The sequence below is a fragment of the Rhinolophus hipposideros genome (assembly GCF_964194185.1).
Source record: "Rhinolophus hipposideros genome assembly, chromosome: 5".
NCBI lineage: Eukaryota > Metazoa > Chordata > Mammalia > Chiroptera > Rhinolophidae > Rhinolophus > Rhinolophus hipposideros.
Window position 1 is genome coordinate 75,939,617 of NC_138051.1, and position 16,683 is coordinate 75,956,299.

The window sequence follows — 16,683 nt, forward strand, 5'->3', positions numbered from 1 at the left end:
ACAGTGTGTTTTTTCCAGGGCCCATCAGCTCCAAGTCACTGTCCTTCAATCCAGTTGTGGAGGGCACAGCTCAGCTCCAAGTCCAGTTGCCGTTTTCAATCTAGTTGCAGAGGGCACAGCCCCCCATCCCATGTGGGAATCAAACCCTGAACCTGCAACCTTGTTGTTAAGGGCACACACTCTAACCAACTGAGCCATCTGGCTGCCCACTGGCCGGTCAGCGGCAGCTCAGCTCAAATTGTTGTCTTCAATCTAGGTGGAGGGCGCAGCTCACAGTGGCCCATGCGGGAATTGAACCAGCAATCTTGTTGTTAAGAGCACGTGCTCTAACCAACTGAGCTAACCGGCCGCCCCAAAACTATAATTCTTAAAGATCAGTTCATTAAAAGCTACTTCAATATTGTATTGGCTGCTTGGAATTCTGTATTTTAATACCAGAAGTTGGAAAACAATGGATGTTTATATTAATTCCCTAATTCAGGGAGTCCCAACACAGAATTTTTTCAATACCTTATGTATGTACTATGACTTGGAATTGTACTTTTTAATAGAAGATTGAGATTTGGGTGGCCCATGGACTACACATTGAAAAACACTTGTCACAGGACTTGAGAGCATAATGAGTTTAAAAGCTGGAAATACTGAGAGAAAGTGAGTGAGAAAACTGGAGTGACAAGGAGATTTTACTTTGCATCATAATCTACTGATTTATTTGAGAGATTTTATCCTAAATATATCACTCCCCTATGTAAATATACAAAATATATTATTTGTGCATAATTAGAAAATGGTTATGTGTATTGACAGCTGCTGAATCCTAATGACAATAGGCAATACAAAAACAAATATCAAAACCAAACCAACCAAACCAAATCAAATGAACAAACAAAAGAAGTGAGAAATACCAGTACAGTCCCATGTGCTGTCAAGGTTTCCATAAAGAAAGCTGTGAAAAATCTCCAAGGGAAAGATCCTTTTATTACATCATTGGAACGTTCATTTTTGCCATGAGAAAACATTTCTAGCAATTGAAACGAAATGCAGTGAGTCTGCAACATTGAATTTTCCAGGATTCTTCACTTCTGTTTGGATTTCTTGACTTGGGGCTACAACCAATTTAGAAAGGAGCAAACTCTGGATTGAAACACAGGTCTTATCTGATTCCATGCCCCATGATCTTTCCACTAGGAAACACTTCTTCCCACCAAGGAATGTACTTGGCGCTCCTGGCTAGAAGAGCCAGACATCCAGCTTCCAGAGGTGACAAATGTCTCATCTCTGCATAACTCCAGGCAGGTCTTCCAGATGACTACTAATTGGCTGAGCTCTTCTGAGAATCACCCAGCTTCATCCCTTGGCCTAATAGGTCCTGCTGGAATTATGTTACCCTGGCGGAAACAGAAAGGTAAATAAGCTCTTTAATATGGTACAGCTAAACACATTAGATATCTAACTGACATAGTAGAATCCTTTAATGTCTAAGATGGGAAATAAGGCGTGTGTATATTGTTTCTAATTTAGGGATTCCCCCAATTTGGGGAGTTTTGCAATATCCTGTATACTTCCTCTTTCCTTTCATTGCCCTGCCCCAAGAGGATTGTGTGTGAGTTTATTACAGTGTATTGAAGTATAACTTCAGGGTGACACAAAACCATAGCAAGAATTATAGAACTTATTAGTGTCAATTACAACATTTTCTAAAGTACTCATCATATGGAATTGACATTTAAAAAAAAACAGAGTAGATTGAGTTGAGGTTTCTAAGAAGGATGAGCTGCTTTTATTTACTTATTTAGTTCTATATTCAGATATTGGTATTTTGTAATTATGTAAGATTTGGGAAGAGCCCCTCTCCCCTTTTGACATTTATCGTCCTGATGTGATAAAAGTGGTATACAGTGAATGACTAAAAAGAGAGTCAGGGAAGAATTTTAGGGCATTTTCCTTCTCTTCCAAGTTATCTTTACTTTTTTTCCCATATTTTCTCCCCTACCTTGAATTGATCTTCTAAGCTGGTAAAATCCTTTAGAATGTTGAAGCGTTACCAAATGAAACTGAAATAGATTAAAATCTTTCATCGACAAGTCATTGCTTTCTGTATTGCTTTATTTATTCAACTTACATTGACTGAGGGTCAGTTGACCTGTTAGGCATCGTGCAAACAGGCTGAGAAGTGCCTTGTGCTCAAGGAATGTACAGTTTAGTTGGAGGGATATAAAGTACTACACATTTAAGTGCTAAACAAATGGAACATAAGAGTGCTCTAGGCTATTCAAAACATAGATGTGTGGGTTTGACGTAGTCATATAGATTTTAGGAGGCAAATGGAGGAGTAAAGTTTTCTAGGTAAGGCAAATGGCCTGAGTAAGAGCATAGAGGCAGAAATTAATAAATGGATGGGCTAATAAATAAACATAAACAAACAAATATGCTGATATTCACTAGTAAAAAGGGTTCATGCTAGGGAGTGGTGGCAGCTAAGTTAGAGAAAATAGTGATTCAGATTATGGGGGACCTTGAATGTCTGGCTAAGGAGTCTGCTTTTAGTCTTATTGGCAACAGAAGAGAATTGAAAGCTTCTGAGAAAGGAAGGGGTGTGGGAAAAGTGTATTAGGGAGATTAATTTGTTGGTGGAATGTAGCATAGTTTTGAAGAGATATTGGAGGCAATAGGAGGCTATTTGGTTTGAGTTGATGAGGACATCCAGGAGGATAGTTGCTTTGGCAATGTAAAAGAAGGATTGAGCAGGGAGAAAAAAAAAAACAAACCCACAAAACTGTAGGAAACCAGACCATGGGGGAGGGTATGGGAGGCTGCAAGTCTGAACGAGTTGGAAAATGTTGGTTTCACTGGGAGAGATAAGTAAGGATTGGTTTGGGGTGGAGTGGGAGAGACATGGAAACCTACTGCACTAGGTAGATTATAGGCAAGACATGTGGGCTACAATGTCTAAAATAGATCATCTCTGGCACATACACTGACCAGGGCTGCAGTTTGTATATCTCTGCTCCAAGGTGGGCTTGGGTGGGTATTATTAGATTTGGCTCAGCTTTGTCCTTTTCAGGCAGGAGACAGCATCTGCCTTTTAGGCAGAAGAGAGCATTTCCAGTCCTCAAGGGGCATATATGCTAGTCACTAAGTATAATTTTACTAGAATTAGCTATTAAAGACAAGCAAATGGCAGGCGATGGTTTGGTAGTATATCATGGCTGCTAACTCTGACATGCTAAGTGTAACATTATTAATGGCTTTTATGTGTGGCTAAGAGGGTTAACACTTAGCAAATTACATTCCTTAGTTTTTGTCCTGCTCTTATAATTTATGGGTATGATAGAGTATGTTAATTTGGGCAAAACATTTAGCCTCTCCATGCCTTGACTTCCTGTTTATAAAATAGGAAGCTTGTTGTGGCAGCATTCATAAACATTTTGAAAGCTACAAATAAAAAGCACTGTAGGATTCTCTCTCCTCCCATCCCCACTGCAACTACTGAGTCAGTGTTTTGGAAAGGTCATCCATTTCATTGAATTCTTTCAATTGCTAGCTCCCTAAGTCAGTTCATTAGCATTTTCCGAAAATGCTTTTACTAGTCCAGAGCTGAAAGATGTAGTCTAAGTACTTTTTCGACCTTCTGGGCCTACCCACCCTGCTGACTCCTTTTTATTCAGTGGCTGGTGCCCTGCCATTGCCATTTCTAGGTTCTTGGATCCATTCCAGCCATATGGAGGGGAATTAACGTTGTGTATGAACATTCTGGGACCTGGACATAAGGCTATCACGATCTGTGTGAAAATTTCAGTGTTAGGTATTAAGTTCCTGTTTTGTTTCTAAGTCTCAGTAAATCCACCCGACATGGCCTTTGGATACTTGTCTTGTTGCTGTGAGCCCAAGTTCTTGCCCCCAAAACTTGCCCAGTACATTTTATAACTTTGAATTCTATTTGGTTTCATCAGTTCTTCATAGGGAGAAGAATCCAGACCTGGAAGACAGCATTGAGCTGGAGCCTTGCTATAAAAGGAACACATTTTCTTAAACTTGCCATGATTTCCCAATTTTTGTGTGCTCCTCGATTTCCCAAGGTTGTGTTGCAGCTGCCAGTTCACTTACAATAGTCACATTCTCTGTGTTGAACTAGCCTGATGCTGGCTGCCTTCCTGGCTGCTGCTAGTTCCATTCCCTCCAGATACTGTCTTTGACTGCAAGCTCATCCCACTGGTGGGGTCTGCCTCCAATTCCGTGGATCTATATCTAATTCTAGTCTCCATTTCTTCCAGTCCACCTCACCCATATTACAGTTAATCCTTTTACATTAGACTACAGCAGATATTTGCTGGTGTGGAAACTGATGTAGTACTGGAATTTTATCCTTGTTTACATCTTTCTTTGTGTTGGAAAACTTGGGATCAGTTCCAAAACCCTGCTCAGAGAGCTTCCCTGTCTCCTTAAGAAGAAACAACTGAACACTTGACAATATCTTGTGTCTATGACTAGGCTTCAAAGCAACTATTTTAATTGTAAAATTGTATTATTTAATCTTAATTTTGCTTTTAGACATCCTTATTTAAAAGTATATTTTGGCTAGTATTTGTTCATGTCTCTCAATTTCAAGGTATCTTACTGGAACTTGATGGCTTTGTGGTTATAAGGACACAAAGAAAGGTTGGGGATGGTGTTCTATAGTGTAATTTCAACCTTTAAGGTACGTTAGAATCTTCCAGAGGGCTTGTTAAAATAGAATGCGGGGGTTGGGGGAGTGGGGGGGAGGGGAAAAGGGGCGGCTGTTGGATGGCTCAGTGGGTTGGAGTGCGAACTTTTCTTTTTTTTTTTAATTATTGGGGAATATTGGGGAACACTGTGTTTTTCCAGGATGTGAAATCATTGTTTTTTCAATCTAGTTGTGGGGGGCACAGCTCAGCTCCAAGTCAAGTTGTTGTTTTCAATCTTGTGGAGGGCGCAGTTCACTGGCCCATGTGGAAATCCAACCGGCAACCTAGTTATTAAGAGTTTGCCCTCTGACCAACTGAGCCATCCGCTGCCCCTGAGAATGGGAACTCTTAACAACAGGGTTGCCAGTTTGATTCCCACATGGGCCAGTGAGCTGCAACTAGATTGAAGACAATGAGTTGCTGCTGAGCTGCTGGAGGGGCAGCTGGATGGTTCAGTTGGTCAGAGCACGAGTTCTCAACAAGATTGCCAGTTGGATTCCCATATGGGATGGTGGGCTGCGCCCCCTGCAACCATATTGACAACAGCAACTGGACTTGGAGCTGAGCTGTGCCCTCCACAACTAGACTGAAGGACAACAACTTGACTTGGAGTTGATGGGCCCTGGAAAAACACAGTGTTCTCCAATATTCCCCAATTAGAAAAAAACTAATTAGAAATAGAATGCTGAGTCCCATGTATCAGAGTTTCTCTGAGGCAGTGCCTGAGAATTTGCATTTCTAACAAGTTCTCAGGTGATGTTGACACAGCTGGTCCTGGGACACTTTGAGAACAACTGGTTATACATTTAAACTGGCCACAAGTAACCAGAAGCTACTGATTCATCAGTTCAAACTCTTACCTGAATGGATAAGGTAGAGAGAGAGTGCTGAGAAATAGATTTCCAAAGTTCAGTCCATGCTGTTAAGATGACTTGGTGTCAGAGGTCTTCTTGGAAAGTTATTACTTCGAGAATGTGGGCAATCATTTGGTTTCTTTGAGCTTGGGTTTTCTCATTCACAAAATAAGAGTAGCTTTTAGGCTGCCCTTACTAGAATGTTGTGATGGTCAAATGAAATAGGTGTGAAAAAGTTTGAACTGTAAAGTGGTATGGCACTGGGAGGTATTGCAATGGAGTTTTTCAATACTCTTCTTAAAATGTCACCAGTTTATTTTGGCTCTCTTGCTTTTCTTCTCATTATTTATAGCTACTTTAATCCAGGAATATAAAAGAGTACTTTTACTGCTATGATAAACTCAAACTCTTTAAAAAACATGTCATTCAGAGACATCAGACATGCCTTATAAACCTTATACAGAGGCAAGAATGATTCCCAGTCTTTACAGCTGTAAATAGAGAAGTACAAGACCCTATTGTGACTTCGGGGGCAGCACGGTTAATCTTTCATCCCTTGTAGGTAGGCCGATTAATAAAAATGGTTACAAGTTACCGCACAGTTAAAAAATAAAATCACCATGCACAAAAACAAACCTGTCCACTCCATACTGTTCCATCTCTTGTAACTCCCATTAATTTCCCTCTTTGGAAGTAGTAAGTCATGCCATACAGGACGTGGCTATGGCTGTTTTTCTCACCCAAGGGCCTCCAGCCCGCTCCAAGTAAAAACACAGTTTTTACTCAAATTGGGTGCCTTTGTGATTTTTCAACAGCGCCATCCACTGTACCTAATTCTTCCAGGCCGTCAACGAGTATCTCAATTAGCCTCATTATTCGTGGGTTTTTAATAAACATCATAAAACATCAGCCAGGATACTGACAAGGCTCTAAAGACAAGGTTTCGGAGAGCGCAAGGCCGGTTCAAGGATCGATCAATGCATCTGCCAGGTTCACCTGCCAGGAGAGGAATGGGGTCTCCCAGAGCCCCGGAGCGGGACCACCCTCAGCCCCGCCCGCCCGCCCGCCCGCGAGCCCGCGCTGCCCCCGGGCGCCGGCAGGAGGCGCCCGCGAAGACCCCGGCGCCGCGCGCACGCTCGCGCAGCCGGCCCGGGGGCGGGGGGCGAGGAGAGGCGGAGCCGAAGGGGGCGCGGCCTGCTCCGGGTGCCTCCCGGGCGCCGGGCCTGCTCGTCCGCCGGGCCCGAGGCTGGCGGCTGGCGGGGGTCGCGGCGGCGGCGGCGGCGGCGGCGCTGGCGGGCCGCGGGCGGCGGGGCCCTCGCTGCTGCTCCGAGTGTTAGCAGACAAGATGGCGGCGGCGCCCTGGAAGCCGGTCTCCTCCTCTTCTCCGCTCTCCTCCGCCCCGCCGCTCGCCGCCTCCTCCTCGGTCTCCTCCTCCTCGTTCGCTGCCTCCTCCTCCTCCTGCTGCCGCAGCCCCAGCGACCGCCGAAGCGCCGGCCCGCTCTCCCGGAGCTCCGGAGGGGGATAGACGGGGCAGCTGCGGGCTCCGGCGACCGCGGCAGAGCTGGGGCCGGGGCGGGGACGGCGGCGGCGGCGGCGGCGGCGGCGCCGGGTGGGGATGGGGTCGCAGACGCTGCAGATCCTCCGGCAGGGGGTGTGGGCCGCGCTCAGCGGGGGCTGGTACTACGACCCGCACCAGGCCACCTTCGTGAACGCGCTGCACCTCTACCTGTGGCTCTTTCTGCTCGGCCTGCCCTTCACCCTCTACATGGTGAGTGTGGGGGCGGGGAGGAGGCTGGCGCCGTCCCCCTCCGGGCTGGCGGGGAAGCGCCCGCGTTCTGGAGTCCCGCGGGCGGTCGCGCCTCCCTGGCCCCGGGCCGGGGTTGCGCCTTCTTCCCGTCCCCGGGCGCGTCCCCACTGTCGCGCGCCCCCCGCCGCTCGGAGCCCGCACCCCGTTCGCTGTCACGCTCCCCTCCCCCACACTCCCCGCTCCCCTCTCCTTAGGGGTTCCCCCGCGTCAGTGATGACACGAGAAATGAAACAGCAGCAGCCCCCACCGCCCGTCCCCGTGCGCCCAACCCTTGTCCTGGGGACCGAGTAGCTTTTTAGGCCCCCTTGTGGGGGTCCCGAAGCGGTAGCCTCTCCAGCTTCTCCACCCGGGTAGGCAAAGCCCGAGGGGGCCTCCCCGCCCTCGGCGTTCCGTGGTAGGCGCCGAGCGTTCCGCTCCGTGGGGGACACCGCGTCCCTCCTTGGCACGCGTGCTCATTCGCTCTCGGCTCCTCGGGCGCCGGGCACCCCCGGGCACTCCCTCCACCCGAGGCGGTGCTCGCTCCTCTCCGGGAAGAGCCCTCGGCTCACCTGGCCTCTGATCCGCGTGCGGAGCCTCGGGAGTCGCGGGAGAGTGTGGGCCGCTCTGTGTGGGATGCGTTTGTGGGTCGTCCGGGCTCGTACTCGCTAATATAGGTGGTGGTCGAGAACCTGGCTTTTAACCTTCCTGCCGCTAAAAATGGTTGATTTTGCTACCACTGGTTCTCAGTTCAGCTCCGTAGTGAGTGGCTATTGTGTTTCCAGGCCAGCTTTGGGGGGAGGAAGCGGGGGAGATACGGGGAATCTGGCTGGCATTTCAGCAGATTTGTTTGGCTTGGTTCAAGGCCTTTAATGATTGGCAAGAGGAAGGTGCTGTACTGCCTGTTGCTGAATTCAGTACGATCAGCTTCTCCTAATTATCAAGGTTCTTAAGCTATATTTGAACTGAAAGTTGTAAGTGCCTTTTTATTTTTTTAACGCGTTAGGTTAGGGTGAGGCATTAGGGAAACTAATATGGAAGAGAAATGATACTTAAGCCTCCATTAAGTTTTTTTTTTAAGTAACAGGAAGATTGGGAAGGATGGTATCTTTATTTTAGGAGAATTCCTTTGAATTCATTTCTGTTAACTTTGTGGTTCTTCATAGAGCTAATAGTAAACGTGCTGGTTTAGAAAATCTCAGAATAGTACTATAATAATGCTAAAGGTGAGGACACCCAAATCTCTCCCAAGTGAAACTCAGTTTCACTAATGGGCAGGAAAAGTGCTTGTTTAGGGCAAGATGTGCCAAATTTCACTTTCTCAAACAGATTTTAATTGTTTGAAATTGTTTTGAAGGGACTTACTGCTTGAGGTAAAAAGACCATTTTTAGAAAGTGCTGATGACTTTTTTTTATTTTAGGGAACGTGTTCAATCTTGACCCATTCTGAAAATTTATCACAAAGTATTGTAATTTTCAATTAACTCTGGCTTAGGGAGTTCTATTTGCATTTCTGTACCTTCCAGGAATATGACATCATTAACGAACAGGTTAATTACTTTGGGTGTAAGAATCCTCAGGCTGTCACAGGGCTTTCACAGCAGGTTTCTCTCATATCCAGGAGAATTGTAAATTTAAAACTGAAACTGGTTCTTGAGATGTAAGGATTAGTTGGTGTGTCCCAGCGTAAGGTTTCCATGTTAGCACGTGAGCTGTGCTCCTCGCTGGCTAAGCCTCTTTGTGTATTTAACAAACATTGCTAAAGAAAATTTAGAGCAAATAGAAAGCAATACGTTAGTTTACTGCTTCATTTTGGAAGTTTATTCAGTTAAGTTTAATTCACAAATAAATATTTGAGTGTCTATAGTATGTACTGGGCAGTTTGCCGGGTTCTGGGAAAATAAAATTGCTTCTCTTGTCTCAGCTTATGCCAACTCTACTCTTCTTAAACCTTTAAAAGCTCTTCTTGATTCTTTCTCTTCACATCCAGTTCATCAACAAATATTGTGGGTTCTGTCTTCAAAACCTGACTAGAATCGAGCTAATCATCATCACTCCCTTGATTCAAGCCACCATTATGTCTCCTCTGGATTATTGCAGTGTTCTAAGGAGGCTCACTGTTTCCATTCTTTATTCTCTTCTCCACACAGAGAAGCCTGAATGATTCTTTAAAACAAGTCAGATAACGGCACTCTTCTGCCCTCAGAGCCTGCCCTCCCACGTGTGTCCCCGCCCCCAACACATACATTAGCCTTCTTAGAATTTTTCCCACACACAGCTCTGTTCCTGCCTCCTGGCCTTTACACTTGCTCTTTCCCCTCTGTCTGGATGACCTCTTCCCTCCAGATGTGTGTGTGACCTGCTCCACTTATTTCAGCTTCCAGTTATATGGGAACCTTTCCCTGATAATCTATGTAAAATACCAACTTCCAAGCTCCTACAATACTTCCTAGCTCTCCTACCCTCCTTTAAGAGCACTTATCACTAGTTGATATATACTTGTTAATGTCTCGTTAGAATATAAGCTCTAAGAGGTCAGAGACTTATTTTGTTTACTACTGTATTGTCAAGACCCAGATCATTGCCAAGCACACAGTAAGTACTCAATAGTGAATGATTAGAAATGAATATGACACAGCTTTTGCCTCCAAGGAACTTAAAGTCTAGCTTGGGGATAACGAACAATGACACGCATTAGACCTGCTGTGAAAAGGCTAAGTGCAGACTGACACTGAGCTTAAAGTCAGGGGATGATCTTAGTCGAGGGGCCAGTCAGCAAAGAGGATTTGTAAACATTTTAGGAAACACTCTGGTACTACAGTGTTGAGGTAGATAGTTTGAAGTACACATTTGAAGCAAAACCCAACATTCCATGTTAAAATCTCAGGCAGTTATAGCTTATTATTTGTATGCTCTTCCAATAATTAACAGATGATGGTAACTATTAAGTATGTATATAGGTTCTTTATCCCAAACTCTGCGTCTTCCTTTTACTGATGAAGATACCTGAAGTTTAGCCATCAGTGACTTGGTTTGTGATCTTAAGCAAATAATGAGTTGGGATTTGATTTACACAGGGATTTTAAAGCCTCTGTACTGCCTGCAGCCTTTTGTTTTGTTTGTTTTAAGACTCAAAGTCTGTGACGAGGTAGTAAATTGAGTTAGGCAGTCTTAGGACTTTTTTTTTTTTTTAACATCTGTTTATTTTGTTTAGGTAAATGCAGTCCATGCTTTTTTGTTTTTAAAAATTTTTTGTACAGATTTGACATATAATATTTTGTGAATTGAAGGTATACAACTTGTTACTTTGACACATTTATATATTGTAAATGATTACTGCTGTAGTGATATTTACCACATCGCATAATTATAGTATAGTATTGTATGCATTTATTATACTGTGCATGAGTTCTCTGGTTTACTACTTGTTGCAGGATTATACTCTTAAACGACATCAATTTTACCCCACCTCCCCTCGCCTGGTAACCACCACTTGCTCTGTTTTTTTTTTTTTAATGGGTTTGACTGTTTTAGATTCCACATATAAGTGATATCGGCAGTACTTGTCTTTCTCTGTTTGACTTCTCTCACTTAGCGTAATGTGCTCAGGTCTTAGGACTTTTTGTGTAGGAGTCAAGCATTTTTGCTATTAGTAGCTTTTGTGTATACTTTGAAAGGTAGAATTTATAGTTTCTGCAGTTACAAACTTTAAAGTAGTGAAAGTCAAGAAGTAATTTTTTCCTCTCACTTTCATTGTCCTTTTTATTTCCCTTAAGACTCTCAGCTCATTTTATCTTATAATTATTTTTGTACATGACATGTCACAGGTGGTGAGCTTTGCGGGTTTGAGCCTTGTGGCATTTTTGTGTGCTGGAAGGTAGATTGGAGTTGGTGTTTTCTTGATTTCTGTGTCTTGGCTCTGTTATTGATTGTGTGTCCTTTGGGTAAGACTTTCCACCTTCTGAACCTTGATTTACTAATTTGTGAGATATTTCATGGGTAGTTTGCAAGGAAATATTTATGAATAGAAGAAATTATTCACCTTCAGAGTGACCCTCAGTAAATGTCATTTGAAGAATGACTAATTAAAATAGTATTTCCTCTATAATGTTCTATGACTAGAGGAAATTAGAGTCAAATCATTATCTTAACATATTGTTCAACATTGTTTTCTTCTATAAAGAGTTACATCCCCAGGTGATGAACTGTAACATGAAAATTTCTTTACATAAGTGGTTCTCAGACTCCAGTTGACATGAATCCTTGAACATGTTAAAAAATGCAGTTGTGCGTGTCCATTCTGATGTAAAAAATCTGGAGTGTGGCCCATTACTTTGTGTTTTATAAACATCCAGGTTAGGTTAAAGAACTTGATCAATAGGTCCCTAATTCCCAGCTCCTGACTTAATAGCCAGGCCTACTCAGCATCTCTTCTTGACCATATCGTCGGCATTTCAGTGGTAACATGTCTAACACTGCTCTTGATTCCCCAATAAACTCACCATCCCACCACCACAAAGTCTTCCTTCGTCTTTATCATTTTAGTTAATGGCAGGCACTGTGTCTCACCTAGTTGCTCATGCCGTCCTCTCCACCCTGGCCTGAGGAGCAAATCTTATCAATTCTACTGTCAGAACACCTCACACCTCTTTCCACTTCCTGGTCCACACTAATTTTTTTTTTGTCTGCACTACTACCTTAGTTTCTATTCGTGCCCTTTTCCAACGATTTCTCCACAAAGTAAAGGACACCAGTCTCTTCATGTAATTCCCCTCTCCTTTACTATCCTTCAATGATTATCTTTTGCATTTAGAATAAAATCTAACATCCTTACCAAGGCTTCATCAAAGCCAGTTCTGCGTTTGTCTGCTGTTGGGGCATTTTCCCCTCTGCTGTAGCCGTACTGGCCTCCTTTCTGTTACTGCAACCTCCTGAGCTTCTTCCTCCTGCTGGGATTTTGTATGTGCTGTCCTCTGAAAGGATACTTTTCCCACTTGCGCTCTCCAGGGCTGGCTGTTGCTTGGTCTTTAGGACTGGACTTGAATGTCATCCCCTCCTAGAGGCCTGATCTGATAACCGTAAACACGTTCTCACTCTCTTTTTTTTTTTACCATCATTCCATCCTGTATCTTTTCTTCTGCAGTGCTTATCACAAACATATTTACACCTCTTTTTGTTTACTTGTATGTTGTCTCTAACATTCCCTCCCTCCAATATCTTGTAAGTTCCATGATGGCATGAGCTATGTCTGATTTATTTGGCACTGTATATCCAGTGTCTGTACTGTGTTTGGCTTATATTAGGTTCTGAATAAACATTTGTTGAATGAATGTAGTATTACATATGTGAATCTTTTTTAGACTTAGCAACTTAACTGATACAGAATAGTTGAGAGTGGAAGGAGTACTGCCATAGCCTGTTAGATTAAATATTAGTGTGCAAGACATAAATCAAATATAGAATTATTGAAAAATCAAACATATAACGACTCTTGAAAAAACCCTTGAGTCAAAGTGTAGCATATGAGGTATAATCAAAAAATACGGTGAATGCTGCCGCTGAGTGCCCTTCAACAGAGAAAGGCAGGGATCTTCAACACAGGAGCGGCGCGTGGAACCTTAGTAACAGTGGGTGACAAGTTTCAACTTGTTCGGTGCAGTCAGTCAGGTGTGAGCTACGGTTGAAAGAAGGTGTGTTTTAAAGTGTGCTGTAAATCATCTTCCATCATGACAGCACTCTGTCACACGTGGCTCTGGTATGGCAATTTCTGTCAAATAAAAACATTATGATGTGTCCTCATCCACCTTATTCACCGGATCTGGCACCATGCGACTTCTGGCTCTTCCCAAAAGTCAAAATGATTTAGGACATCGAGGCAGCCACGACAGTCCAACTAAAGACACTCATGAAAGAGGACTCCAGAACTGCTTCAGAAAGTGGCAAGAACCATGGGATACGTGTGTTTGAAGTGAGGGGAAGTATTTTGAGGGGATTAATGGCAATGTATCTTTTACTGTAACAAATTTTTAAAAATGTAAACATTTACCATATTTTTTGATCACACCTTGTATATACATACACATATATACACATGATATATACAATAATATGTACCTTGTAAATCTTTGGAGAGATTGTATTCAGAAACTAAATCATTCATATAAAAGTTATTTCCTTTTTTTTTTCCTCTGGTTATCTTATTGTTATGTTCTGTAGCTGATCTTTGTCATCTATAGAATGATAAATCCTTTATTAGTGAGCATTTCTCTGAGGGCCTCAAGTCATTTTCTTTTAAAATATTTAAAAACATTTTTAAGATCAATGTAAACAAGATCAAGCTCTGATGATTAAAACTGAAGTTTATGTATTTCCTAAAAAGTTTTGAGTTAGGAAAGTTACATTATAAATTAGCAATAAAAACAAGATTATTTACTATTAGAGTATTTTCTGTGTCCTTTAGGAAAAGTTTAATGAATAGTGGAGGGTCTCTTTTGACCTATATTTTATGCTTTTTCTTACCAGTATTTTCGATATTCAGTATTGAGATGAATGTAATTATTTCCATAATTGGCTGTGGCATAGATATAGTTCTTACCTCTGTTATGTCACATATAATAAGTTAAAGGTACGTTATCCAAAGATGGTTTACAAATGCAGTTTCCAAAAAAGCAACCATATTTATCAGCTTGTAGAAAAAATTGTGATTTACAAATGTTTTAGTAACTTTGGTTAAAGATGGAATGTTTCGTGCCATTTGAGAAATTACTCCAAGTTGTAAAATCTTGGCAATTGAAAAATTAGGAAAGTTTCATCTACCCCAAAAATATAAAAGCATTTCTCTATAGAGACACGTGTACGCCAATGTTCATTGCAGCTTTGTTTACGGTGGCCAAGACATGGAAACAACCAAAATGTCCTTCGATAGATGAATGGATAAAGAAGTTGTGGTACATATACACAATGGAATACTATTCGGCGTTAAGGAAAGATGATATAGGAGCATTTGTGACAACATGGATGGATCTCGAGAGAATAATGCTAAGTGAAATAAGTCAGACGGAAAAAGCAGAGAACCCTATGATTTCACTGATATCTGGTATATAAACCAAAAAGAACAAGACAAACAAATGAGAAACAAAAACTCATAGACACAGACAATAATTTAGTGGTTACCAGAGGGTAAGGTGTTGGGGGGTGGGTGATGAGGGTAAAGCGGATCAAATATATGGTGATGGAAGGAGAACTGACTCTGGGTGGTGAACACACAATGGGATTTATAGACGATGTAATACAGAATTGTGCACCTGAAATCTATGTAAATTTACTAACAATTGTCACTCCAATAAAATTAATTAAAAAAAAATAAATAAAAAAATTAAAGAAGAGGATAATTTTTCACTTAAAAAAAAGTGAATAAAACCAACACGGCTATTTCCAGCTTACTCTGGTGAGACTGCTAAAATACTTTAATAAACAGTGTTTCTAACTTCTAAAAAAAAAAAAAAAAAAAAAAAAATTAGGAAAGTTTCTATTTCTTTTCTAGTTTTTGAATACCCTGTTTGCCCAAAATTAAGACCTTAATTAATTTTTATATTAAAAATTAATATAAGACCCAGTCTTACATAAGACCTGGTATTATATTGTATTGTATTGTATTATAATATGATCTATTATATAAGACCCAGTCTTATACTATAGTAAAATAAGACTGGGTCTTATATTAATTTTTGCTCCAATTAGACACATTAGAGTTGATTGTCCGGCTAGGTCTTATTTTTGGGGAAACACGGTTCATAGATTTAACTAGTAGTTTTCTTTCTCTAGCTGACTTTACTGAAAGTTAAATAATATTTTTCCAACATTTTATTATGAGAATTTTCAGACCTATAGAAAAGTTGAAAGACTTGCACCTACCACTTGGAATCTGCAAGTTTTATTCATTGCATGTGTTTGTCTCTGCATCCCCCTGTCAATACCTTTTTGTAGAGGGATGCATGTGAAGTCAGTTGCAGACATCAGCGCAGATCATCCCCAAATACTTCAGCATGCATACCATTAGCTAGAATTCTAAAAGGCACCAATCCTAAGTGCATCATTGGCTGAATTTTGGGTTTTGATACATGAATACATCTGTGCAGTGTAAACCCATCATGTTGTAGAACATTAGCATTACCCCAGAAAGTTCCTGCTCATGCTTCCCAGTCAGTCCTCTCACCCTTGTTCTGATTTTTTCTCCACCATTGGTTAGTTTATCCTGTTTCATAGCGTCATATAAATGGAATCATGTAGCGTATGACACTTGTGTGTCTTTTTCACTTAGCATAGTGTTTTTGAGATTCATCCACATTGTGTATCTTAGTAGCTTGTTTCTTTTTATTGCTGAGTAATATTCCTTTGTATGAATATACTACAGTTTGTTCAACTTTATCCATTCTGTAGGTAAGGACCTCTTTCCAGGTTTTGGCTCTTATGTAAAAGGAGTCACCCCAACCTGAGGGTGTGCCTTACCAGAATCTAAGAGAAATTGGAAAACTTAATCGAATATCAAAAATGTTTTCTCTTGTCAAATAAGACCATGTTTTAATTAAATTAATGATAATAGCATACTTTATCCTTTCATTTAAATTTTAGAAGTCTGTAATACTGTACTTTTATTTACTCAGCATTTAGATTGTCTATTTTGTCAACACAGTAGAACCTTTTTGTTCAAATATATGTATGCTAAATTAGAAATCATAGATAAGTAAAAAGAAAATGAAAACCACCTGCAATCCTGTTCACTCAGTCTATTAAACATTTAAGTAATCAAAATGTATTTGGAGCTTATAAATACATATTATGTCTCTTTCTTACAAAAATGGGCTTGTAATATTTGTGCTGTTTGGAAGCCTCCTAGTTTTGGTTGAATATAAATCGGGAGTGTTTTTATGTGGGGAAAAAAGTAACAATTTTAATAACTCTGTAGTGTATCATAGTATGGATGTGTTACAGTATAGCTAATCATTTTCCTGTTGTTGGTTATGTAGGTTGTAGTTTTTAGGTATTTAGAAAACACTAGGGTGAATATTCTTGTAAATTAAATCTTTGTATCAGTCTTTTGTATAAATTCCTAGAAGTAGACTTGTTGGATTAAAGGATATGCATATTTTTCTTAGATAAATAATCATTCATTTTACAAACATTGAGTGAATCTTTGTAATAAGAGAGAATATGGATGAGCGAATGAGAAATTGATAGTCAATAATAGGAGGTTCCTCTGAAGGCAAAATAGGTTTGTGGTCCAGGGAGCACAGGTAGTAAGGGATCATTCCCAGAAGAGGAAGGAAGGAGGTAAGGATGA

General features: G+C 41.4%; 1 protein-coding gene and 1 long non-coding RNA gene across 6 annotated transcripts in view; one reads left to right on the forward strand and one right to left on the reverse strand.

Annotated features, from left to right (window-relative positions):
- Window positions 1–685: 685 nt before the first annotated feature.
- LOC308497980 lies at window positions 686–8,131 on the reverse strand. Its single transcript, XR_013993393.1, has 3 exons — window positions 7,916–8,131; window positions 5,567–6,556; window positions 686–1,388 (listed from the first exon to the last, which is right to left on the reverse strand). It is a non-coding gene; the product is annotated as an uncharacterized lncRNA (long non-coding RNA).
- The window catches only part of PCNX1 (pecanex 1), a 144,141-nt gene continuing 134,356 nt past the window's right edge, over window positions 6,899–16,683 (forward strand). For 4 of the 5 annotated variants that reach the window (XM_081049095.1, XM_081049094.1, XM_081049096.1 and 1 more), the window contains exon 1: window positions 7,053–7,328. In XM_081049095.1, the coding sequence (XP_080905221.1) occupies window positions 7,176–7,328 (153 nt within the window). In that variant the 5' untranslated portion in view covers window positions 7,053–7,175. Of the gene's footprint in view, window positions 7,329–16,683 lie in introns of all 5 variants that reach the window. The other variant, XM_081049093.1, reaches the window with a different exon arrangement.